Source organism: Patella vulgata, chromosome 1 (genome assembly GCF_932274485.2).
Source record: "Patella vulgata chromosome 1, xgPatVulg1.2, whole genome shotgun sequence".
NCBI lineage: Eukaryota > Metazoa > Mollusca > Gastropoda > Patellidae > Patella > Patella vulgata.
In genome coordinates, this window is record NC_065879.2 from 73,037,291 (window position 1) to 73,056,004 (window position 18,714).

Below are 18,714 nucleotides of genomic sequence, written 5' to 3' on the forward strand. Positions count from 1 at the left end.
CAAATATAAATTACTGAATGATGGATTATCTAAAACTTAAGTGTTAAAATCTAAGTGATTAGTTAATATTAAGTATAACAGTCACAATCAGACCAAGTATTAAGTATAACAGTCACAATCAAACCAATCAAATTACATTATTAAACCAGGGCATAAACCAACTCTGCTGTGAATATAACCCTCTTTATTCAAAACTTATTAAAGCAGATTTATGGATTTTCAACTAAAACTGGATGACCAAGTCATTTGTCTTGATCAATATAACACCAGGTGTTATTGATTCTACCTATTGTTTCTGCAATCTGTAGGCATCTGTAAATTTTATTTGTCTAGTGACAATGCAAATGAATTGGGGGTTAACATCCTACTTTTCTGCACCAACCGAGCTAATGTAGTAAGCTATATGTGATATTTTGCCCAGACAGTAGCATATTTGCCTACTCTATCAAATTCCAACTGACAAGGGTTCCGTTTGTGCACGCCAGTACGTACACGTGACATCTGTTTTCAAATAGCAAATTAAAAAACCAATTCACTTGTATTTTATCATTACCTCAGCATGTCATTAGAGTGCACTTAGTGTTTCCACAAAATGGATACCAAAAAACTACAAATAAGATGATCTTTATTGATCAAAAATCATGTGTTTCCTAGTGTGTCGTGAAGTGTACATGTGTGCATTCAATTTTCTTCAGATGGAGCTTGTTATAATAGCATTAGAAAAGTCAATATTTTCTTTTATGACAGAATTCACTGGACAACAAAGTCTTTGGACGACATGTGGCATACCAAGTTGTAGCTGTAGTCTTACGATATGCTTTCCTCATGTTTTGCTATTTAACATAGTTAGAAATTATTTACTTTAATTGTTCATTTCCTTTAATGTGTGTGTGTGAGTGGATATTTTATTGATAGAAGATGGCTGCAGCAAGATGGATAATATGCATGCTTTTGGCATTAATGAGTATGTGTTTGGTTTTCTGTAATGCAAAACGTGAATTAAAGATTAAAGTTTTGGTAAGTGCATATATATTTGACTATTTCATAGAAAGAAATGTTGCAGTCCTGGTAAAATTCTTCCCCTCGCCTTGCACATGTATCCAAGGAAATAAATACTATCATTGTATAATAAAGTAAAAAAGATTGTTGTATCTATGATTCTTATTTCTGACATTTTAGAGAGTATCAGAAGATTGTAAAACTAAAGCTGCAACTGGTGATCGAGTTGTTGTACATTATACAGTAAGTACTAAGTTTCATCTTATAACATTCCACAAGGATGATATGGGGGTCGCAGTGTGTTACTGTAATCTTTAAAAGTATATCCGATCACTCACATATATTATCTTAATTTTAAAATATATACTATTTTAATGTAAAGAAGTTTTTGTCCCCTGCTTCTAATTGAGCTAGAATCTTCAAATAAGTGTTCATTAGGTGAATGCCTTGACTGAGTGTAATGATAGCATTTTTTAGCTTAATATGACATCAAAACCTTGACTAAGTCAGATAATGAGCATTTTCTCAGAGCGATAAGCAGTTTGATGATGAGAATTTTCTGCTTAGGCTAAGAAGAGATAAGCAATTTGATTGGTAAAGACATTGGAACATAACAACCCTGCTTTTAATTGAGATAGAATGTTTAAACTTGATGTAGATGTTCATTAGGTGAATGTCTTGACTGAGTTCAATGATTAACATTTCGAGCTAAAGCCAAGCAGAGCTAAGCAATTTTATTGGTCGATGCTTTTTAGGACAAGATAACTTTGACTCTATCTGATAGAGAGTGATGAAACTTGGTGTATAGTTGATAATCAGTTTGATTGCTGACACTTTTGAAAAAAAATAAATGTGCTATAAATTAAAATGTGTCATCTATTTATGTTGGGATTTCGGCGGGGGACATCAGCCTCACTGTTGGCCTGTTGTTTTGGGATTAGGGCAGGAGACATCAGCCTCACTGTTGGCTTGTTTGATTTGTCGAGATTTTGGAACGTAATAACTCTGAGATAACTGATCATAAGGTCTGTCATTGGGTCAAGTGGTGAGGTTTTGATCCCAAGGTTGTGGGGGGGGGGGGGGGGTTGGATGGCCGAATGGTTAGCATGTGAGTGCTGTATCATAAGACCTGTCATTGAGTCAACTGGAGTGGTTTCGAATCCCCAGTTGTACGTGACAAGGAGTAGGGTCGCCTGTCCAGCCTCGTGGGTTTTCTCCGGGTCCTCCGGTTTCCTCCCGCTGCTAAAGACCCCTACGCGCAAGCGAATTATTGAAATAAAATTGAACCATATGTTAGTCCTGAAATGACCTTGTTTGTGTCGAGTGGACGTTAAACCCCATTTCTCTCTCTCTCTCTCCCAAGGTTGCACGTGAGAAGGAGTAGGGTGCCTCCCCGACCTCATGGATGTTCTGCAGGTCCTCCCATGATGACTTTGATTTATATTGTGGGATAGTGATGAAACTTTGTCTATAGTTTCACTACACCAAAACTTTGACAAAGTTTCATCATAAGCATTTTCTGCTTAAGCTAAATGTAGATAAGTTACAATAATAATAAATATGTAATTTTATCAATGTGTGTCAACTATAACCTCATCATTGATTTATGTTAATAAACACATCTGTGTATAAAAATGACCTCTAAGAAGAAATATCTGGCTAGTATTCAAAAATTATTCTACTTTATTTGTCTAAGAATTATTAGAAATCAATGTAAACTTTTTATCACTGTAACCAAAGTTAGAATTGATTTATTTGAATTAGGTTTGGATGAATATGTCTTTTAAGCCTACTTTTGATTGTGTATGATCGTAAACTCTATATTTAACCTTTATTCTGGTACGAGCATTGGGGTTTTAACATTGCTGTTATACACACCGCCCATCACTACTTCAGACTTACATTTTTCAGTGTAGATTAATAGATGGAACAGTCCTAAGAAACACCTATGACAAGGAACCAGATACATTTAAGGTTGGGGCTAGGGAAGTTATTCTAGGTAAGACAGTGTAGGAAAGAAATAAAAATCATAGGTTGATAACCTGTTTCTTTAAATCTTTGTTCATCTATCATAGCAATGATCTCTGTGTTAAAATTATATTTGGAATGTGTTTAACCAGTTCTATCACATGTGTGATAATGGCTGACACCAACATTGTCTTTAAAGCTTGATGTGTCATTTGCATTTTCTCTAAAATATAAAATATCTCATGGCTTAAAGATGGGTTCCCTCATACAAACTGGGTGATTTAATGGTATATATGGACTAAAAACATATTCAAACTAATTAATTTGTCATAACTTTGCTTCAAATCATTCTAAAACATTGTAATTGTGAAGGAATGTCCTGCTATAAAAATTTGATCAAACCAGGTCATGTTTACGTTACGTGACTTACCTCTCTCGGAAGTCAGAGGAGAATTCATTGCATACATAAGACGATGTTGTCTTTAATCGCTTACTATTTATTACAAATATCGAATCCTAATTAAATTCTCGGATTATCCACTACCCACGTCTTTTTCCGTCATTTTTATCTCAGAAAGTGTTGTACGTCTAACTCTTCATAAAGTTTATCAACTTGTACATCAAGCGCTCAATGTTCGCGTGTGACCTTTGACATCAGGCGTGCAGAAATTCCTAATCAACGGACTGTTGATTAGGGGAACCCTTACATTTCTGTCCTGTGTACGATCCATGAGTGTTTTTCGGGGAATCCAGTATTTTTCTAGTAAGATTGGATATCTCCACTTTCCATATATACCAAAATTACCATACTTTTATTGGAAATAACCACCCGATAAATACTTTTCTGGGAACCCATCTTTAATCCAAGTAAAATATGTATTATTTACATTTAATCCTTTAGCCCTCAGACCAGCCCAAAACACCCTAAATAGGGCTCTTTAGACCACCCCAATCAAAACCACCCTAGATAGGGCTCTTTAGACTGCCCCAATCCACACTATCACATGCACGGCAGTGGTGCACTCAACAACTAGTAAATGATCCTATAAAGCGGGGCTGATGTTCACTTTTCACTGATTGCAATAAGTCTGCTATGTCGACCAAATTTCCATCTTCATTAGCCCAGTCGGGGAAGAACAGTAGGACGTTAAACCCCATTTCATTTCGTTTATGTTGACCAAATCAGCAACTGGGAGCAACTGCATTTGGAACGCTCATTTCGTCACCATAGGATAGCGATTACACTTAATATGTGACTGTCAATTTATTTATCACATGATCAACAAATTGGTGAATGCTGTAGAAGATGCATCCCCCACCCGCAAGCACCATGTATGGTCTGCCTTGCCACAATTCTATTATTAAATTATTGTTGATATCATCGATACTTGAACAGTTGATGCCTTCCATTTTGCTGATTTACACAATCACATATCATATTTGTTTAAACTTATAATAGTTTTTTTTCATAATTATTTTATGTTTTTGGGGGTTAATTTTTTTTTCAGGTCTTGAGTATGGAATGATCTCTATGTGTGTTGGGTAAGTCAGAAAATAATGTAATTTTTATATGTCGACATACTCTAATCACTTGTGTCTGTTGGTTCTTCGAAGATTATTTTTTTCAAATTTGCAGCAATTGTTCATTTAGTCTTAAAAAGGGAAGTCCCAGTTTTCACTGACTCTCCGAAAAAATAGTGAGTCCAACCCAAAAATGTATAGACAAAAAACCTGTTTAGATACCTTTTCTCAAAATATTAAGCTCTCCATAAGAGGTCTCGCCTCAAATTTATTATGTTAATGACCGGAATACTGTTTTTAAATTTCATAAGTGATAATTACAAACCTATAGAAATCTTATGAAAACATTGCTGGACAAGTGATATCGATGGAATTGTTTAAACTTGGATGTTACAGCTAGCATGGTCAGCTTTTCTGCTCTTGTGCATATAAAGGGATCTAACAATTTAGTTAACATCTTCTGTCCAACCGGAAGTATTACTCTGTGATTACTGATTGTCAGAGACTTGCATATTTTACATTATACTGTAAACTACCTTCTGCAGTTACACAATTATATTTGGATACACCTAAATAGATACAGAGATAGTGAGAATCGAACATGCAACTATGTGGTTTGTTCTCTAACTGCTGCCAAGTGCCTTTCACCTTCAGCTTTTTTTTACACTATCATAAATGTTTTGTTCTTTAAATTGTTTTTTGCCCAAATTGTAATGTAGTTTCAGTTTTAATGTCAGTAAATTTAATGGAAAATTTTCACATTTATTGACGTCAAAAATTCAAAACCACATGAAATATTTCAATAAAATGCAGTAGGAATATTGCTTGGATGGTGCTTATTCAGATTTGGTCAACGATGGTTGCTAATTTAGGAAATAGTTATGATAATTTGGTTTCCACAGAAGATATGTGATGTTTGTTCATTTACTAGTGACATTTTTCAGAGAGAAGAGATTTATAGAAGTTCCTTCTGATATGGCTTATGGGGAAGAAGGCAAGCCACCTTCTATTCCAGGTATGTATTACTTACTACTTATTTTTATTTTTTCAATTAAAATATGAACAAAATGTTGCATTATTTTCTTCACCAATTTCTATATTCTAACAATAGATAGATAATGATGACCTAGCCCACAGATATGATGTAATTTCTATGACCCAATAAACAAACCAAATACCTACTGGTAATCATCTCCCATAACTAGCACCTCAACACTTGTATGGAGGCTGTGGTGGCTCAGTTAGTAAGGCACTAGTTCGCTAATCTGGAGGTCCCTAGTACAATCCCAGTGTTTGCCGCAAAAGTTCCTAAAGATTTCCAGGCGCGATTTCCCCTTGCCAGTGATGGGGACCAAGAGCCTGGCAAGGACAGTGTCTAGCCGCTCAAATGGTATGAAAAACCAAGGTCCCATGTACACATTTTTAAAATATCAAAGAACCCATGAAATTGCTATCCAGGCAAAATTTTCCTCATAGTACACTGTATGACATATGCTTGGTAGGTGCAGAAAAGTTGGATTTCATTACAACACGTATAGGCTAGTCAATGAAAGATGCAGCAATAACCAAAAAGTTTTATTACTAGCTGGATAGGGGCAGAGGGGGGGACGATCCCAGCCATCCATTGAATGGTGGGATTGAATTTAAGAATGAAATTAATATTAAGATTTTTATAGTTAGAAATTTTTTCTAGTCAATGAAAGATGCAGCCATTTTGATTGCCGCAGCAATAACCTAAAATATTTATTACTAGCTAGAAGGGGGCAGAGGGGCTGACGATCCCATCCATCCATTGAATGGTAGGATCCAATTTAAGAATGAAATTAAGATTAAGGTTTTTGTAGTTAGAAATTTATGCTGTTAACTTTGTTGTACATGCTATCCTGCTTAATTTGAATACAGGTTTATTTCATTTGTTTTTACATATTTAAAATGTATTCCTTTTGCACATTTCAAAGTAGTAGGCCCAATACTTGAGTCTCGGGGGCATACAGTCATGCAGTTGGCACTGGGCATCACCAAACCTCTGCATGTCACTAGTGGAAGAGCTGAATTATTGAAACTATTTTGAAACTTGATTATCTTATAATAACAAATCATCAATTATAATTATATGTAATCAATTCTTTTCTTTTTTTTCTTTTTTTTAGCTAATGCCACCCTTTTATTTGAAGTTGAATTATTAGAAGTTAAAAGATCATTATTAGAATCCATTTTAGACAGAAAACTGTGGTTTATTATTTATATTGTGGCTGGAGTTTTTCTTATTCTGTTAGTTGTATTTAAATGTTTACCAAATTTCCCATCACAGAAACAAAAAATTGCCAAGAATAAGAAAAAGAATTAATGTCTTAACTAGAAAATTAGTTGACTATTTTGTATTGAAGTGGAACCTGCCTTGTTCCACTCATAATTTACACTAAAACTGCAAGTTCCATTTACTACTGTCAGAGTCATCAAATTTTTAAATTGTAGATTATTCTATAACTCGGCAATAAACAATTATAAAACTCTGATGACTTAAAATTATTTTCACAATTACCTCCCTTGTGTCTTTTTGTTGATTCAGATATCACCAACTAGCATTCTATTAAATTGTTACTATACAATCTCATCAAGCCACATCCCACCTCTCAATTTTTTTGACCCCCCAAAAAAACAGTAACCAAGTAAAAGAAGAACAAAAAGACATTGAATATGACTAATTTATTATTGAACTTTTAGGGGAAACGTGATTTATATTTAAGCCTATTTTTAGTATTCTTTTTGTCCCACTCCTGCACTTTTTTGTGAATAAATTAATAAATATATATATTTATGTTGTTTGTTGATATATTTATTTGAGCGCTGTCTATAATTACCAATTTATCGAAATATATTTGTCCTATCAAGTTTGCCACCACCCAATCTGTATCTGACTAAGCATTACCATACTCTTTCAACATTACTTCCTTCAACTTGCCTATGTCACAATTCCCTTGATCAGACTGGATCCCTATTCGCTACAAGACCTTACTGAACTGTTACATGGTAGTGCTATCATTTCTTGATCCATATCTAAATGTAATTACTAAATTGTACAATAAAACTGTTTCAAATATATGTTATACAACAAGCTCGATTCCATTATTTTATTTAGGGGTGAAGATACCATTTTCTAATTGGAGATTTTTGAAGGAGGGTTTAGATCCAAAGGATATGAAAAACTCATGAGTAAGGATCCATTTGGTTAGCTCATTAAGGAAATATTTTGTTATTTTTCAGTTGAACTGGTTTCATAAACCCAAATGTTTTCGTATATATATGTTTTCACCCCAACCATTCCTCATCCAAAATTGTGTGTGGATGCCCTAGAGTATAAAGTTATCATCCATTGAAATTTATACACAGTGTTTTTATTCGAGGCAAAGAATCCTATTGATTACTGTGTTATGGCCCTTGATCAATTTGAAAAATCTTGTGAGGCTAAAGTTAGTACCTGATTGAATTGAAATTTCTGCATGATTGCAGCTTTTATTTTCATCAGATGAGGAACCGTACTGATTTTAATTGATTTCAGTAAGCAATTATAAAATTCTTTACTTTATTTTAAAGCAGATATATGGATTTTCAACTAAAACTGGATGACCTAGTCATTTGTCTTGATCAACTATTGGTTCTGCCAGTAAATGTTATTGTCCACAGGGGACTATTAAAATGGAATCATTTGACTCACCCTCCATCCGTCTGTCAGACTTTTTGGGTCACAGTAACTAATTTGATTGGCCAAGACTTAAAGCAGTGCTTCTCAACCTTTTTTGCCAACGGCACACCTTGCTAAATATATATGAAAATATTTGAATTTTGCAAAATAAAATCATGGCAAGTCATAGACGGTATACAAATGTAGACACAGAATAGTCATAGACACATAGAATGACTCAAACTAAATAAAGAAAAACACAGCTATGAACTTACTAGTAAACACCAGTGAATACTCAATTGAGATCACATTTTTTTTTGCATTTTCTTAGCGTGCCTTTCAAAATTTTGCGGCACACTTAGGAAGTTCTCTTGGCACACCTGTGTACCGCAGCACACTGGTCGAAAATCACTGACTTAGAGCATGGTATCATTGACTAATGGAGTGAGTGTGGTGAAACTTGGTATATAGTTTCATTACATCAGTAGCTTGACTAAGTTTGATGGTGAGCATTTTTAGCTGGCTAACAGCTAAAACACAGTATGGAAACACAGGGTGAAAAAATAAATTGCCCTACAATAGTTCAATATTTTGGTCATTAAAATTTATACTTTTTTCACTTCAGCAGCTGTTACAAATACACTTTTGTGGAGCTTTTTAAGTATGGGTCAGAGTATGGTCACTTTATGGTTATGGACACTACAATGTAGTGTCTGTAACCTTTAAAAAGTGAAAAAAATCAACTTCAAATTCAAATGAATAAAAAATATTTTAGATTTTAAAATTGAAAAGTAATATAATATTACTGAAGATGTACACTACACATGTTTAATGTGTCTGACAGAAACACATGTTTTTGTAATTTAGTCATAACTCCCTTAATACACTGTCTATTTGTATAATTCAACTACCAAAATTTATTATAGGACATGTTCTATAAGCATGCGTTTATATCCTTTCCAAAAAGGTCACAGAAAAAATATTAATATAATATATTGAAGTAAGACAGCATAACCCATAAAAATGGCTATTTTTGGGACATGTTTATTGCCGTAACTCAACAAAGAAGTTATATTAAATATAAGAAATGGACTAAATTCTGGAAGTTGTTTCTAAACTGTATAACATAAAAATTGAAAACTGGACAAATACTTTTTTTAGCCGTAAGTTTAGATAAGCAGGTTGATTGTTCAATGCTTGATAAAAATTAATGTGCAATTAATTAAAGATACATTATGTTAGATTTAGATAAAGAACTAGCCATTCTTGCTATAATAGTTCGAAAATAGATAATGTAAAATTAATAATTTGAAAATTTCATTCAAATTACTCTATTGCGAGCGAAGATATTAGCCTTTGAAGGTTTGACAAGACGTGAAATAATTTCAACCACCGTACTGGTTGTTTGAAGTTAAGTCTTGCTCCTCCATTTTTAGCGTAAATCAAAATATGGCTGAACTGTTCTAATCTATTTAATATCGGAGAAATTATGATGCCATCAAGTTGATTATGGCCTGGATAAGTTAATTAATGTCTAATTAATAATTTAGAAAGCATTTTAGGCCTAAAGAAAGACTTGCAATAGGCAGATTTAGCACTTGCATAATGTATGTTTAATATGTGTCACCTATTTATTTGGTGATTCGATTGGGTGGGGACGTCAGCCTCACTGTGAAATATATGCAGAAAACAGTACTTAAAGATCAAATTAATGTAGAATAAACTCTTAGGTCAGTCTGAAAATAGCAAATTGAAACTGTTTCAATTGAATTTTGCAATTAACTTTTAAGAACTGTCAACTCTTCTGAGTGCTTACTGTCACCACCAAATTGATAACAAAAATTGTCTTTCTAGAAACTAAAAAGAAGATGATCTTTATTTATCAAAGTAGTTTCTGTACATGCTTCATATCCAAACAATTCTTGAAAATCATGTAACCACAAAAAAAACTACCTTTTGTGATTCAGATGTTTATATTTATCCCAGATTTGGTAGGCAATTATGGCATTGAACATGTGACAATAGTAAAGTAAAAAATAATCATATGTTGGTCTCAAAATCATATAGATTTTCTACTGACAAGGTATTAATTTCCATTACATTTGACTTCTTAGTTTACTGTAATGACTGCATTACCAGTTCTCTCTATATGAATGTATGTATTGATTACTGTCCCTGTTTAATTAAATTATGTGCTTATTGGCCGAGTAATCTAACGCTGATGCTATAGACCATAAGGTCTGTCTTTATTTAGGGGTGTCCAAATATGCATTTTAGATCATAAGGTCTCTCATTGAGTCAGTGGCATGTTTTCGATTCCCCGCTTGTCCGAAAATATGGGTTTTCTCGGTTCTCCAGTTTCCTCCCACTGCTAAAGACCCCTAAGAACAAGTGCATTATTGAAATAAAGTTGAATCATGTGTTATGCCCAAAATGATCTAGGTTGTGTTCAGCAGACATTAAACCCCATATCTCTCTATCATCAGTTCAAGTGGTTTCTTGTGGGTTTTTTCAGGCATATAAGTGAAATATCATGCTAATCCCAAAATTACCCAATCTGTGGTTAACCCCATAGCTTTCACTGTCATTTATGAAACTGATTTACAGAACTGTTTACTTGCTTATTATATCATAAAATGCTAGTGTGTGCATTCAGTTTCTTCCAAATAGTATAGCCTTTAAAAAAGTCAATATTTTCTTTATGACAGAATTCACTGGACAACAAAGTCTTTTACTATTTAAGATAGTTAGAAATTATTTATTTTAATTGTTCATTTCCTTTAATGTGTGTGAGTGGATATTTTATTGATAGAAGATGGCTGCAACAGGATGGATAATTTGCATGCTTTTGGTATTAATAAATATGTGTTTGGTTTTCTGTAATGCAAATGGTGAATTAAAAATTAAAGTTTTGGTAAGTATATATACATGTATTTCTGTTCTGTAACACATTTTTGACTACATAATGTTGCAGTCCTGGCAAAATTCTCCACCTCACTTGCACATGTATCCAAGGAAATAAATACTATCATTGTATTATAAAGTCAAAAAGATTGTTGTAGTGTATGGACAAGGTCTTAAAACACACTTTCTAAGGACCGTTGTAGGATGTGATTCTTATTTCTGATATTTTACAGAGAATCAGAAGATTGTAAAACTAAAGTTTCCACAGGTGATCATTTGTTATCAGTGTAGATTGATAGATGGAGATGGAAAACTTATAGGAAACACCTATGCAGATGAACCTGAAACATTTAAGATTGGGGATTATGAAGTTATTTCAGGTAAGGTAGAAGGCAGTCAGTTATTGTTTTTGAAATGTTTATGCTGTCGCCCCTGTTCGTCCGTCCACAATTTGTTTGTGGACACTCTACAGGTCACAATTTTTATCCAGTTCCTTTCGATATTGGCATGTATCTGACTATAACTTCATGGATTATGGCCCCTGATTGTTCGAAAAATCACGTTTTTAGCTTGTGGATCCTCTAGAGGTCACAATTTTCATCAGATTTTGATGAAATTTAAAATGCATCTTTATAACCCACAGTCACAGATCTTGGTTCCTTTCGATATTTGCACATATCAGATCTTAACTTTCTGAATTATGGCCCCTGATTGCAAGAAAAATCACATTTTTAGCTTGTGACTCTCTCTGGAGGTCACAATTATTATCTGATTTAAAAATTAATTCAAATATATCACCTTTACACCATAATGTCTGTTGAGTTCGAAGTTTTCACTGAAGCTTTACATGAACATTGAACAAATTTAGAATTTTGACACTTCTACCATCATTATTAAGTCATTTGGGGTCGCCACTGCGTGATCAATTTACTGATTAAGCACCTGATGGGAAGCATTACATTGATATGAACGACTCGCTCTTCGTCTGGTTGAATTGTTGGACAGAGTGCTACTATTGGATGTGATATTTCATATGAAAGCTTTTTTTTGTGTTTCCTGCAAATCAATTTTTTAAGAATCTAACCATATGATCTTTCTGAAAATTTGACCTACCCTCGAAATCACCGAATTTTACAAACGAAAAAATTAACAATGCATAGTCATAACTTGTGTTTTTTTTACCTATTTTACTTATTCTTTTTTCTTGAATGATGTCATTACAAATTTTTTAAGTTATCTCCTCTTGGAGAAATTAAGGTCAGAGTTTTCTAAAAATCAAAAAAAAAGTAAGTCAGATTGCCTTGAAATTTGTTTCTGTACTAGCTAAGACACTAGTGATGCGTACACAAAATAGGAAGTTTGTCGATTGAACCACCATCGTCTTGAAACGTGAAAAATCCCAAAGGCTTTTACATTATTTTACCTACAGACATGGGAGTCACATTTTCAGAATCCTTGAAGGAATGTCTAAAAAACGTTCAGAGCAGAAATTTGATTTCAGTCAACTGATGGTCTTCATTTTGAATTGAATATGAAAAAAAGTGAAAAATCCACATTAATGAGCTTCAAAATAAACACAATAGCCTATCGTTTCGTAAATACGTCTCCTATTTCCGACATTAATATATTTCTAGATAGCCTGGATAAGTGTCTAATTTTTAGCATTTGGAAATTTCAAACTTTTGCCCGGTTGAAATGTTTCTCGTAGAAACTCAGCAAATTTTTGGCCAATCTTAAGAATTATTTTTGTTTTTAAGATTCTTGACAAAATCCTTGACTTGTGACGATAAATATGAAAAGCTTTCATATCTGCCTGGCAGATCTAGTTGTTTTTCTAATTCTTTTTGATTTTTGGGGTGATCTTTTTAAATCAACATTTTTCAGGTCTTGAGGATGGAATCGTCTCTATGTGTGTTGGGTAAGTTAGAAAGTCATGTAATTTTTATACGCTGACATATTCTAGTCATTTGTGTATATTGGTCTGTTATCTTTTGGTCTGTCCCCCTATAGGTCATAGTTACAGATTTATTTTTAAAATTTGCAGGCATTGTTCATTTAGTCTGAAAGGATAAGACCCAAGGTTAAACTGGCTCTTCAAAAACTTGGTTCAATATGTCAATCCAACCCAAAATTATGAAGAAAAAGCCTGTTTATCTTGTCTGACAGTTTCAGTTCAAAATTTTGTGCAATTTGAAAAGGATCGCCAAAACAGTTTATCATGGGTTATGTAACTATTTTAAAATATCTCAACTCCAATTTTTGATAGAGTGACTTTATAAACGTGGCAAGTTGGTGCTGTTAGCAAAATGCCACAATATCTTAAAGATTCTATTACGGTACTAGCAAAGTTGTAATTTGGCACTGTGCATGTGTCTTGAGTTATAGACAAGTTTATTTAGACACAAGGTGATTGATAATCTAGAAGCTCACCTTTAACTCCACCTGACAACTGTATGTTAGTATTTCTTTGAAAATGTATCTCAGAGACTCAGATAGTGGTTTGAGACCTGATGGAAGGTTTCTAAGAGACTGCCATAATGGATTAACCAATTTTATTTACTGAGGAGTGTTTAGGATTTCTTCTTTAAGCCACAGATCACAACCCTATTTGCAGAGATGGTCCCTGTTTATATTCAAACTCAAGAAATCTTATGAATGCATTGCAGAGTCTTACAACAAATAGTTCTTATCTAACTTGAGGGAAGACATATTTTTGGCTACAAATTTTACATGATACACTACCTTCAACAGTTGCATTTGGATACACCATGGACCTTATGATACAGAATTATGCAGTAGCAGCTTTTAATAGAATTTTTATTTGAAATATTTAAAGTCAAAATGTTCCCTTAAAAGCTGATCCTGCACAGTATTCAGTATATTGTAATGAACAAAATATTTATCCGACCCGTACTCGGCATTCTTTCAGTTATATCTGGCCCACTATGAAAAAAGTTTGGTGACCCATACCGTAGCTAAATAGATCGTTGACTCGCGAGATGCATAATTGATTTTTTTTTGGGGGGGGGGGGGCAGTAAGCAATCTATCTTGAGTGTTAGGAGAATCAAGAGGTCCACAATTTCTAAATATGTCCCTTCACTGTGACCATGTCGGTGGCATGCAGAGGGTTGATGATGCCAGAACCAATATATGCCCCGACCGCCAACCTTACTACTCAAGTAAAGGGCCCACTACTGAGAAATATGAGAAAAGAAACATTTCAAATATATAAAATCAGATGAAATAAATATTTTACAACAAAGGTAACAGCGATAATTTCAAATTTCAATGACCTAAATTTTGATTCCACTCTTTGATTGGATTCCCCATGAAATTTCCGAGTCATATGGCGGACTGAATTATTATATAGTACATTATAATATATTATGATAGCTGTAATATATGAAGGATAAGATACATGGATGTCTGTAGTTATTTTTACATGTAATCGTGAAAATGGCAATTTTTGGATGCTATCTCCTTTCTAATCAGATCTATCAGCTTGGAAATGGCATATTCAAGTTTCTTCTCCCTTATAACTCCCAAAACGAAATATCACACGTGCCTATTGTTATTGGTATTGAAAGAATACTTTTTACGCCAATTGCTGTCGCCATTTTTGATTTCGGCCACCATATTGAATCAACTGTTGGTGGGATGAATTGGAAATGAGTTTGGCTATGAACAAAACCTATAAAATGACATGTTACCCGGGTCATTTTGTCAACAATGTTTGTCAAACTCTATTTCAGACTATTTTTGGCTGCCATCTTGGACTTTTGGCTCTCCTGAAGTTAGCCCGTCATTTTGAGAGGTAGCAAACTACAAATATCTTCACTAGGGTGCCTTCCATTAAAAACCCTTGTCAAACCTTGTTCCCTGACAAATAGTGCTAAGTATTGCTACTTTTTCACCATATGATTCTTGCGATTCAGGTGCTACGATACGATATTGATATCGCTATTCATAACCAGGTCAATATTTACCAAGAAAACATCAGAATAAATGAATAATTGATATCTTTAATCCTGCCGATGTCTAAGAAATATAACTGTTTTATATCACGATATTGATGTGGATCAAAATAAGGACCAAAACAATTTAAGATTGTTTGTGTACCTATGGATAATGCGTGTAACGTGTATAATTAAGAGTAACAGGTTACTTACTGCCCCCCCCCCCCCCAAAAAAAAAATCAATTCTGCATCTCGCGAGTCAACGATCTATTTAGCTACGGTATGGGTCACCAAACTTTTTTCATAGTGGGCCAGATATAACTGAAAGAATGCCGAGTACGGGTCGGATAAATATTTTGTTCATTACAATATACTGAATACAGAATGTACACATAAAGTAAGGATAGTTATTCTATTTATTTATCAATACATGAAATACACAAAATAATAAAAACAATATGTGTTATGTAAGAAGTGTAAGAAGCTAAAGCATGTTTTTTTTTCAGCATGCAACAGTGGGCCTGACAGACTGACATTGAGGACCGGATCCGGCCACAGGCCATAGATTGGTGACCCCTGAGCTATGGGAACATAGCTTAAAATGTTGAGATATACTGATTTGCTCGTTTTTAGCTATGATTGGGTGGGGACTTTCAAAAGTTTAGTATGTACTAGTACTGTTTGTCCCTTTAGGAGTTGCTCATTTAGATTTGTTCAAATGAAGTTGTCCAGTACCCGTTACTTAATTACCATAGTTATGATAATTTGGCTTCCACAAAAGATATGTGATTTTGGTTTATTTATTAGTGACATTTTTCAGAGAGAAGAGATCTTTAGAAGTTCCTCCTGAAATGGCTTATGGGATTGAAGGCAAGCCACCTACTATACCATGCATATATCAATTACTACTTATTTTCATTGGTTCAATTTAATTTTGGACATAATGTCTTATTATCTCTTCACTTATTTCCGAATTCTAACAATGGATAGATAATGACAACCCAATGTACAGAGTCAAATACATTAATCTGCATAATAACACAATGACTGACGGTCACTGACCCATACAGTGATCTACAATAAATTTCAACACCTTTTAAACCTATGCCTATAAACTGCAACAATAACCTAAAAAAATATTCTGGAAAACAACAAAAATGTAGTAAAATAGTAAAATTTAGCTTTAATGATGAGTTCTTGAAGCTTACTGGCAGAGTGGAAGGGCTGGATTATAGAAACTACATAATAACAAATTTCTTGATTCTGAATATATATAATAAATTTGTTCTTTGTTTTGTTTTTTAGGTAACACCAACCTTTTATTTGAAGTTGAATTATTAGAAGTAAAAAGATCATTTCTAGCAAATATTTTAGACAAACATCTGTGGTTAGTTATTTATTCTGTGGCAGGCATATTCCTATGTTTTTAGTTATATTGAAATGTTTAGCAAATTTACCATCACAGAAGAAAAAAATTGCCGAAAATAAAAAAAATATAATTTACTTTATTGAAAATTGATCTCTTGATAAATGCACCAGAAATTTGGCTCAGTCTAACTTGTCCTCTTAACTCATAATTTACATTTATTCTTCAAGTTCAATGTACCTAGTAGCAATGAAAAAACCCCAGGAAAATCCAGGAGATTTTTCAATTCATAAAATAACATTGAAATGTGGTTGTATATTGTCTTCGACCCCGTCCGTCCGGCGTCCACAATTGGTTGTTGACGCTCTAGAGGCTAAAGTTAATATCCGATTGACTTTAAATTTATATACAGTGTTTAAGGTCATGAGACAAAGAAGTCTATTGATTTTCAGCGATTTCCGATAATTACTCCCAGAGTTATGGCCCTTGATCACTTAAAAAAATCTTGTGGACGCTCTAGAGGCTAAAGTTAATATTCGATTGACTTTAAATTTATACACAGTGTTTAAGGCCATGAGACGAAGAAGCCTATTGATCACCGCACAGATTCGGAATCTACGAAAAAAACTGGTCTAGAAAAACTTGGTCTCATAAATTTACAGCTCGGGTGGCGATTCCCCCCCTTCAGCCACCGGACTACACCCCCCTACCTACCTCCCTTCACCTTGGATGCAGGCTGTATCAAAAGGGCTGTCATTGAGTCAATTACTGGCGTGGTTTCGACTCCCCGGTTGTACATAACAAAGAGTAGAGTCGCCTGCCAAACCTCATGGGTTTTCTCCAGGCCCTCCACTTTCCTCCCACTGCTAAAGACCCCTACGCGCAAGCAAATTATTGAAATAAAAAAATAGAACCATATATTAGTCCCGAAATGACCTATTTTGTGTTGGGTGGACGTTAAACCCCATTTCTCTCTTTCTCTCTCTCTCTCTCACTATCCTCTGTGTACAGACATGGTTCCACTACAAGTGTAGATGTCTTAAAATAACAATTATTCATGCTGATCGAGGTTGACACTATGAAAATAATACCACTACCAGTTACAAATGTACCTTTTTGTGGATAAATCAGTATAAAATTCTGTTGTTTGTTGATATGTGTCTAAATTTACGGAAATAGATTTGTCTAATCAAAATGTTACCATGTGATCTAACAGTATCTTAGTAAGCACCACAGCTCTTTCAACATTACTCCCATCCCAAACTTAGGCTGCCTGTCTACAGCTAGCTCCGCCTGAGAACAGGCCCTAAGCTAAATAACCAACATTTTAATTCCTAAATCGACGATTTTAGTAGAAAACACTGAGTATGCTTTTAGTAATTTTTAGAAGTATTTATTTCTCTTCTATTGTCATATTGAATGAAATTAAATATGTTTATTTAGCCGCTGTGTGTATGAAAGATGTCAAACTAATCAAAGCCGAATCACAAAATAGTCCTCTAATTATTCAATATGGCGGCACCAATGAAAGATATTTCACAGGGGCGGTTTTGTTTGCGAAGACAAATTTAGGAGTATCTAACCTTGTTTTGAAAGATAAACAGATTGAAACTCTAAAGACATTTTACAATGGCAAAGAATGTATTGCAATATTACCCACAAGCACATATTATATATCGCTTTTACCGGAGTGGCAGAAGTTGACATTTTGCCAATAACATGTGTTAACATAAAACACGTATTGATCGGGTTATTTTTACTCTGTTGTGTACACAAAGCAGTAGTCCAGTCGACAAGTCCCGCCCCAAAATGATCACGTGAGCGTTTTAAATGGAGGTCAACTAGGGCAGTGATCATAATCACAAAGTATGACGTAGATGGATCGCTGTGTGCAGTTTGCATTACTCCATTCGTGATGCCCATGCCACAGTTTCCATCGAACACATTCGGGTAAGCGGCATCTGTACAACCAGCATGTCCTAGTATTAGCTATGTACGAGAACTTACCGAACGGTTACATGGCAGTATCTGCATCTGGATCTATATTTCCAATCGTAGGTTTTATCCACCGGCTTAAAAAACAATAGGGTTCATCCTCTCAGTTCTAAATCGGAGGAAAAAAATCCGTTAAAAAAATTAGCCTCTATCGCATTCACGAGACTTTCAGGTCACAGAACTCGGAAAATCGATAACATTCCTCATGACCTGCATGCTTTTTATATACCAGTTTCACGGTCACATGTCAAAGTAATAGTTGACGGACGGACAGGGGCGACGATATCCCACACTGAAATATGGGTGCATAAAAAGCCACCCC

The 18,714-nt window shown here is 34.3% G+C and overlaps 1 protein-coding gene and 1 long non-coding RNA gene across 2 annotated transcripts; both read left to right on the forward strand.

Moving 5' to 3' along the window:
- Positions 1-723: 723 nt before the first annotated feature.
- Positions 724-7,001, forward strand: LOC126808448 (peptidyl-prolyl cis-trans isomerase FKBP2). Its single transcript, XM_050533157.2, has 6 exons — positions 724-1,017; positions 1,180-1,242; positions 2,911-2,998; positions 4,476-4,509; positions 5,433-5,503; positions 6,639-7,001. The coding sequence occupies exons 1-6, from the start codon at positions 919-921 to the stop codon at positions 6,833-6,835; spliced, it is 552 nt and encodes a 183-aa protein (XP_050389114.1). The 5' UTR covers positions 724-918; the 3' UTR covers positions 6,836-7,001.
- Positions 7,002-10,128: 3,127 nt separating this feature from the next.
- Positions 10,129-17,538, forward strand: LOC126808449 (uncharacterized). Its single transcript, XR_007674641.2, has 4 exons — positions 10,129-11,084; positions 11,308-11,454; positions 12,959-12,992; positions 15,538-17,538. It is a non-coding gene; the product is annotated as an uncharacterized LOC126808449 (long non-coding RNA).
- The last annotated feature ends 1,176 nt before the right edge of the window (positions 17,539-18,714 follow it).

Bases quoted from the DNA above. Each gene is read 5' to 3' on its own strand.
- LOC126808448 (XM_050533157.2), top strand. From the start codon at position 919: ATGGCTGCAGCAAGATGGATAATATGCATGCTTTTGGCATTAATGAGT. The intron at 1,018-1,179 runs GTAAGTGCATAT...CTGACATTTTAG, and splicing joins AATTAAAGATTAAAGTTTTG to AGAGTATCAGAAGATTGTAA. The intron at 5,504-6,638 runs GTATGTATTACT...TCTTTTTTTTAG, and splicing joins CAAGCCACCTTCTATTCCAG to CTAATGCCACCCTTTTATTT.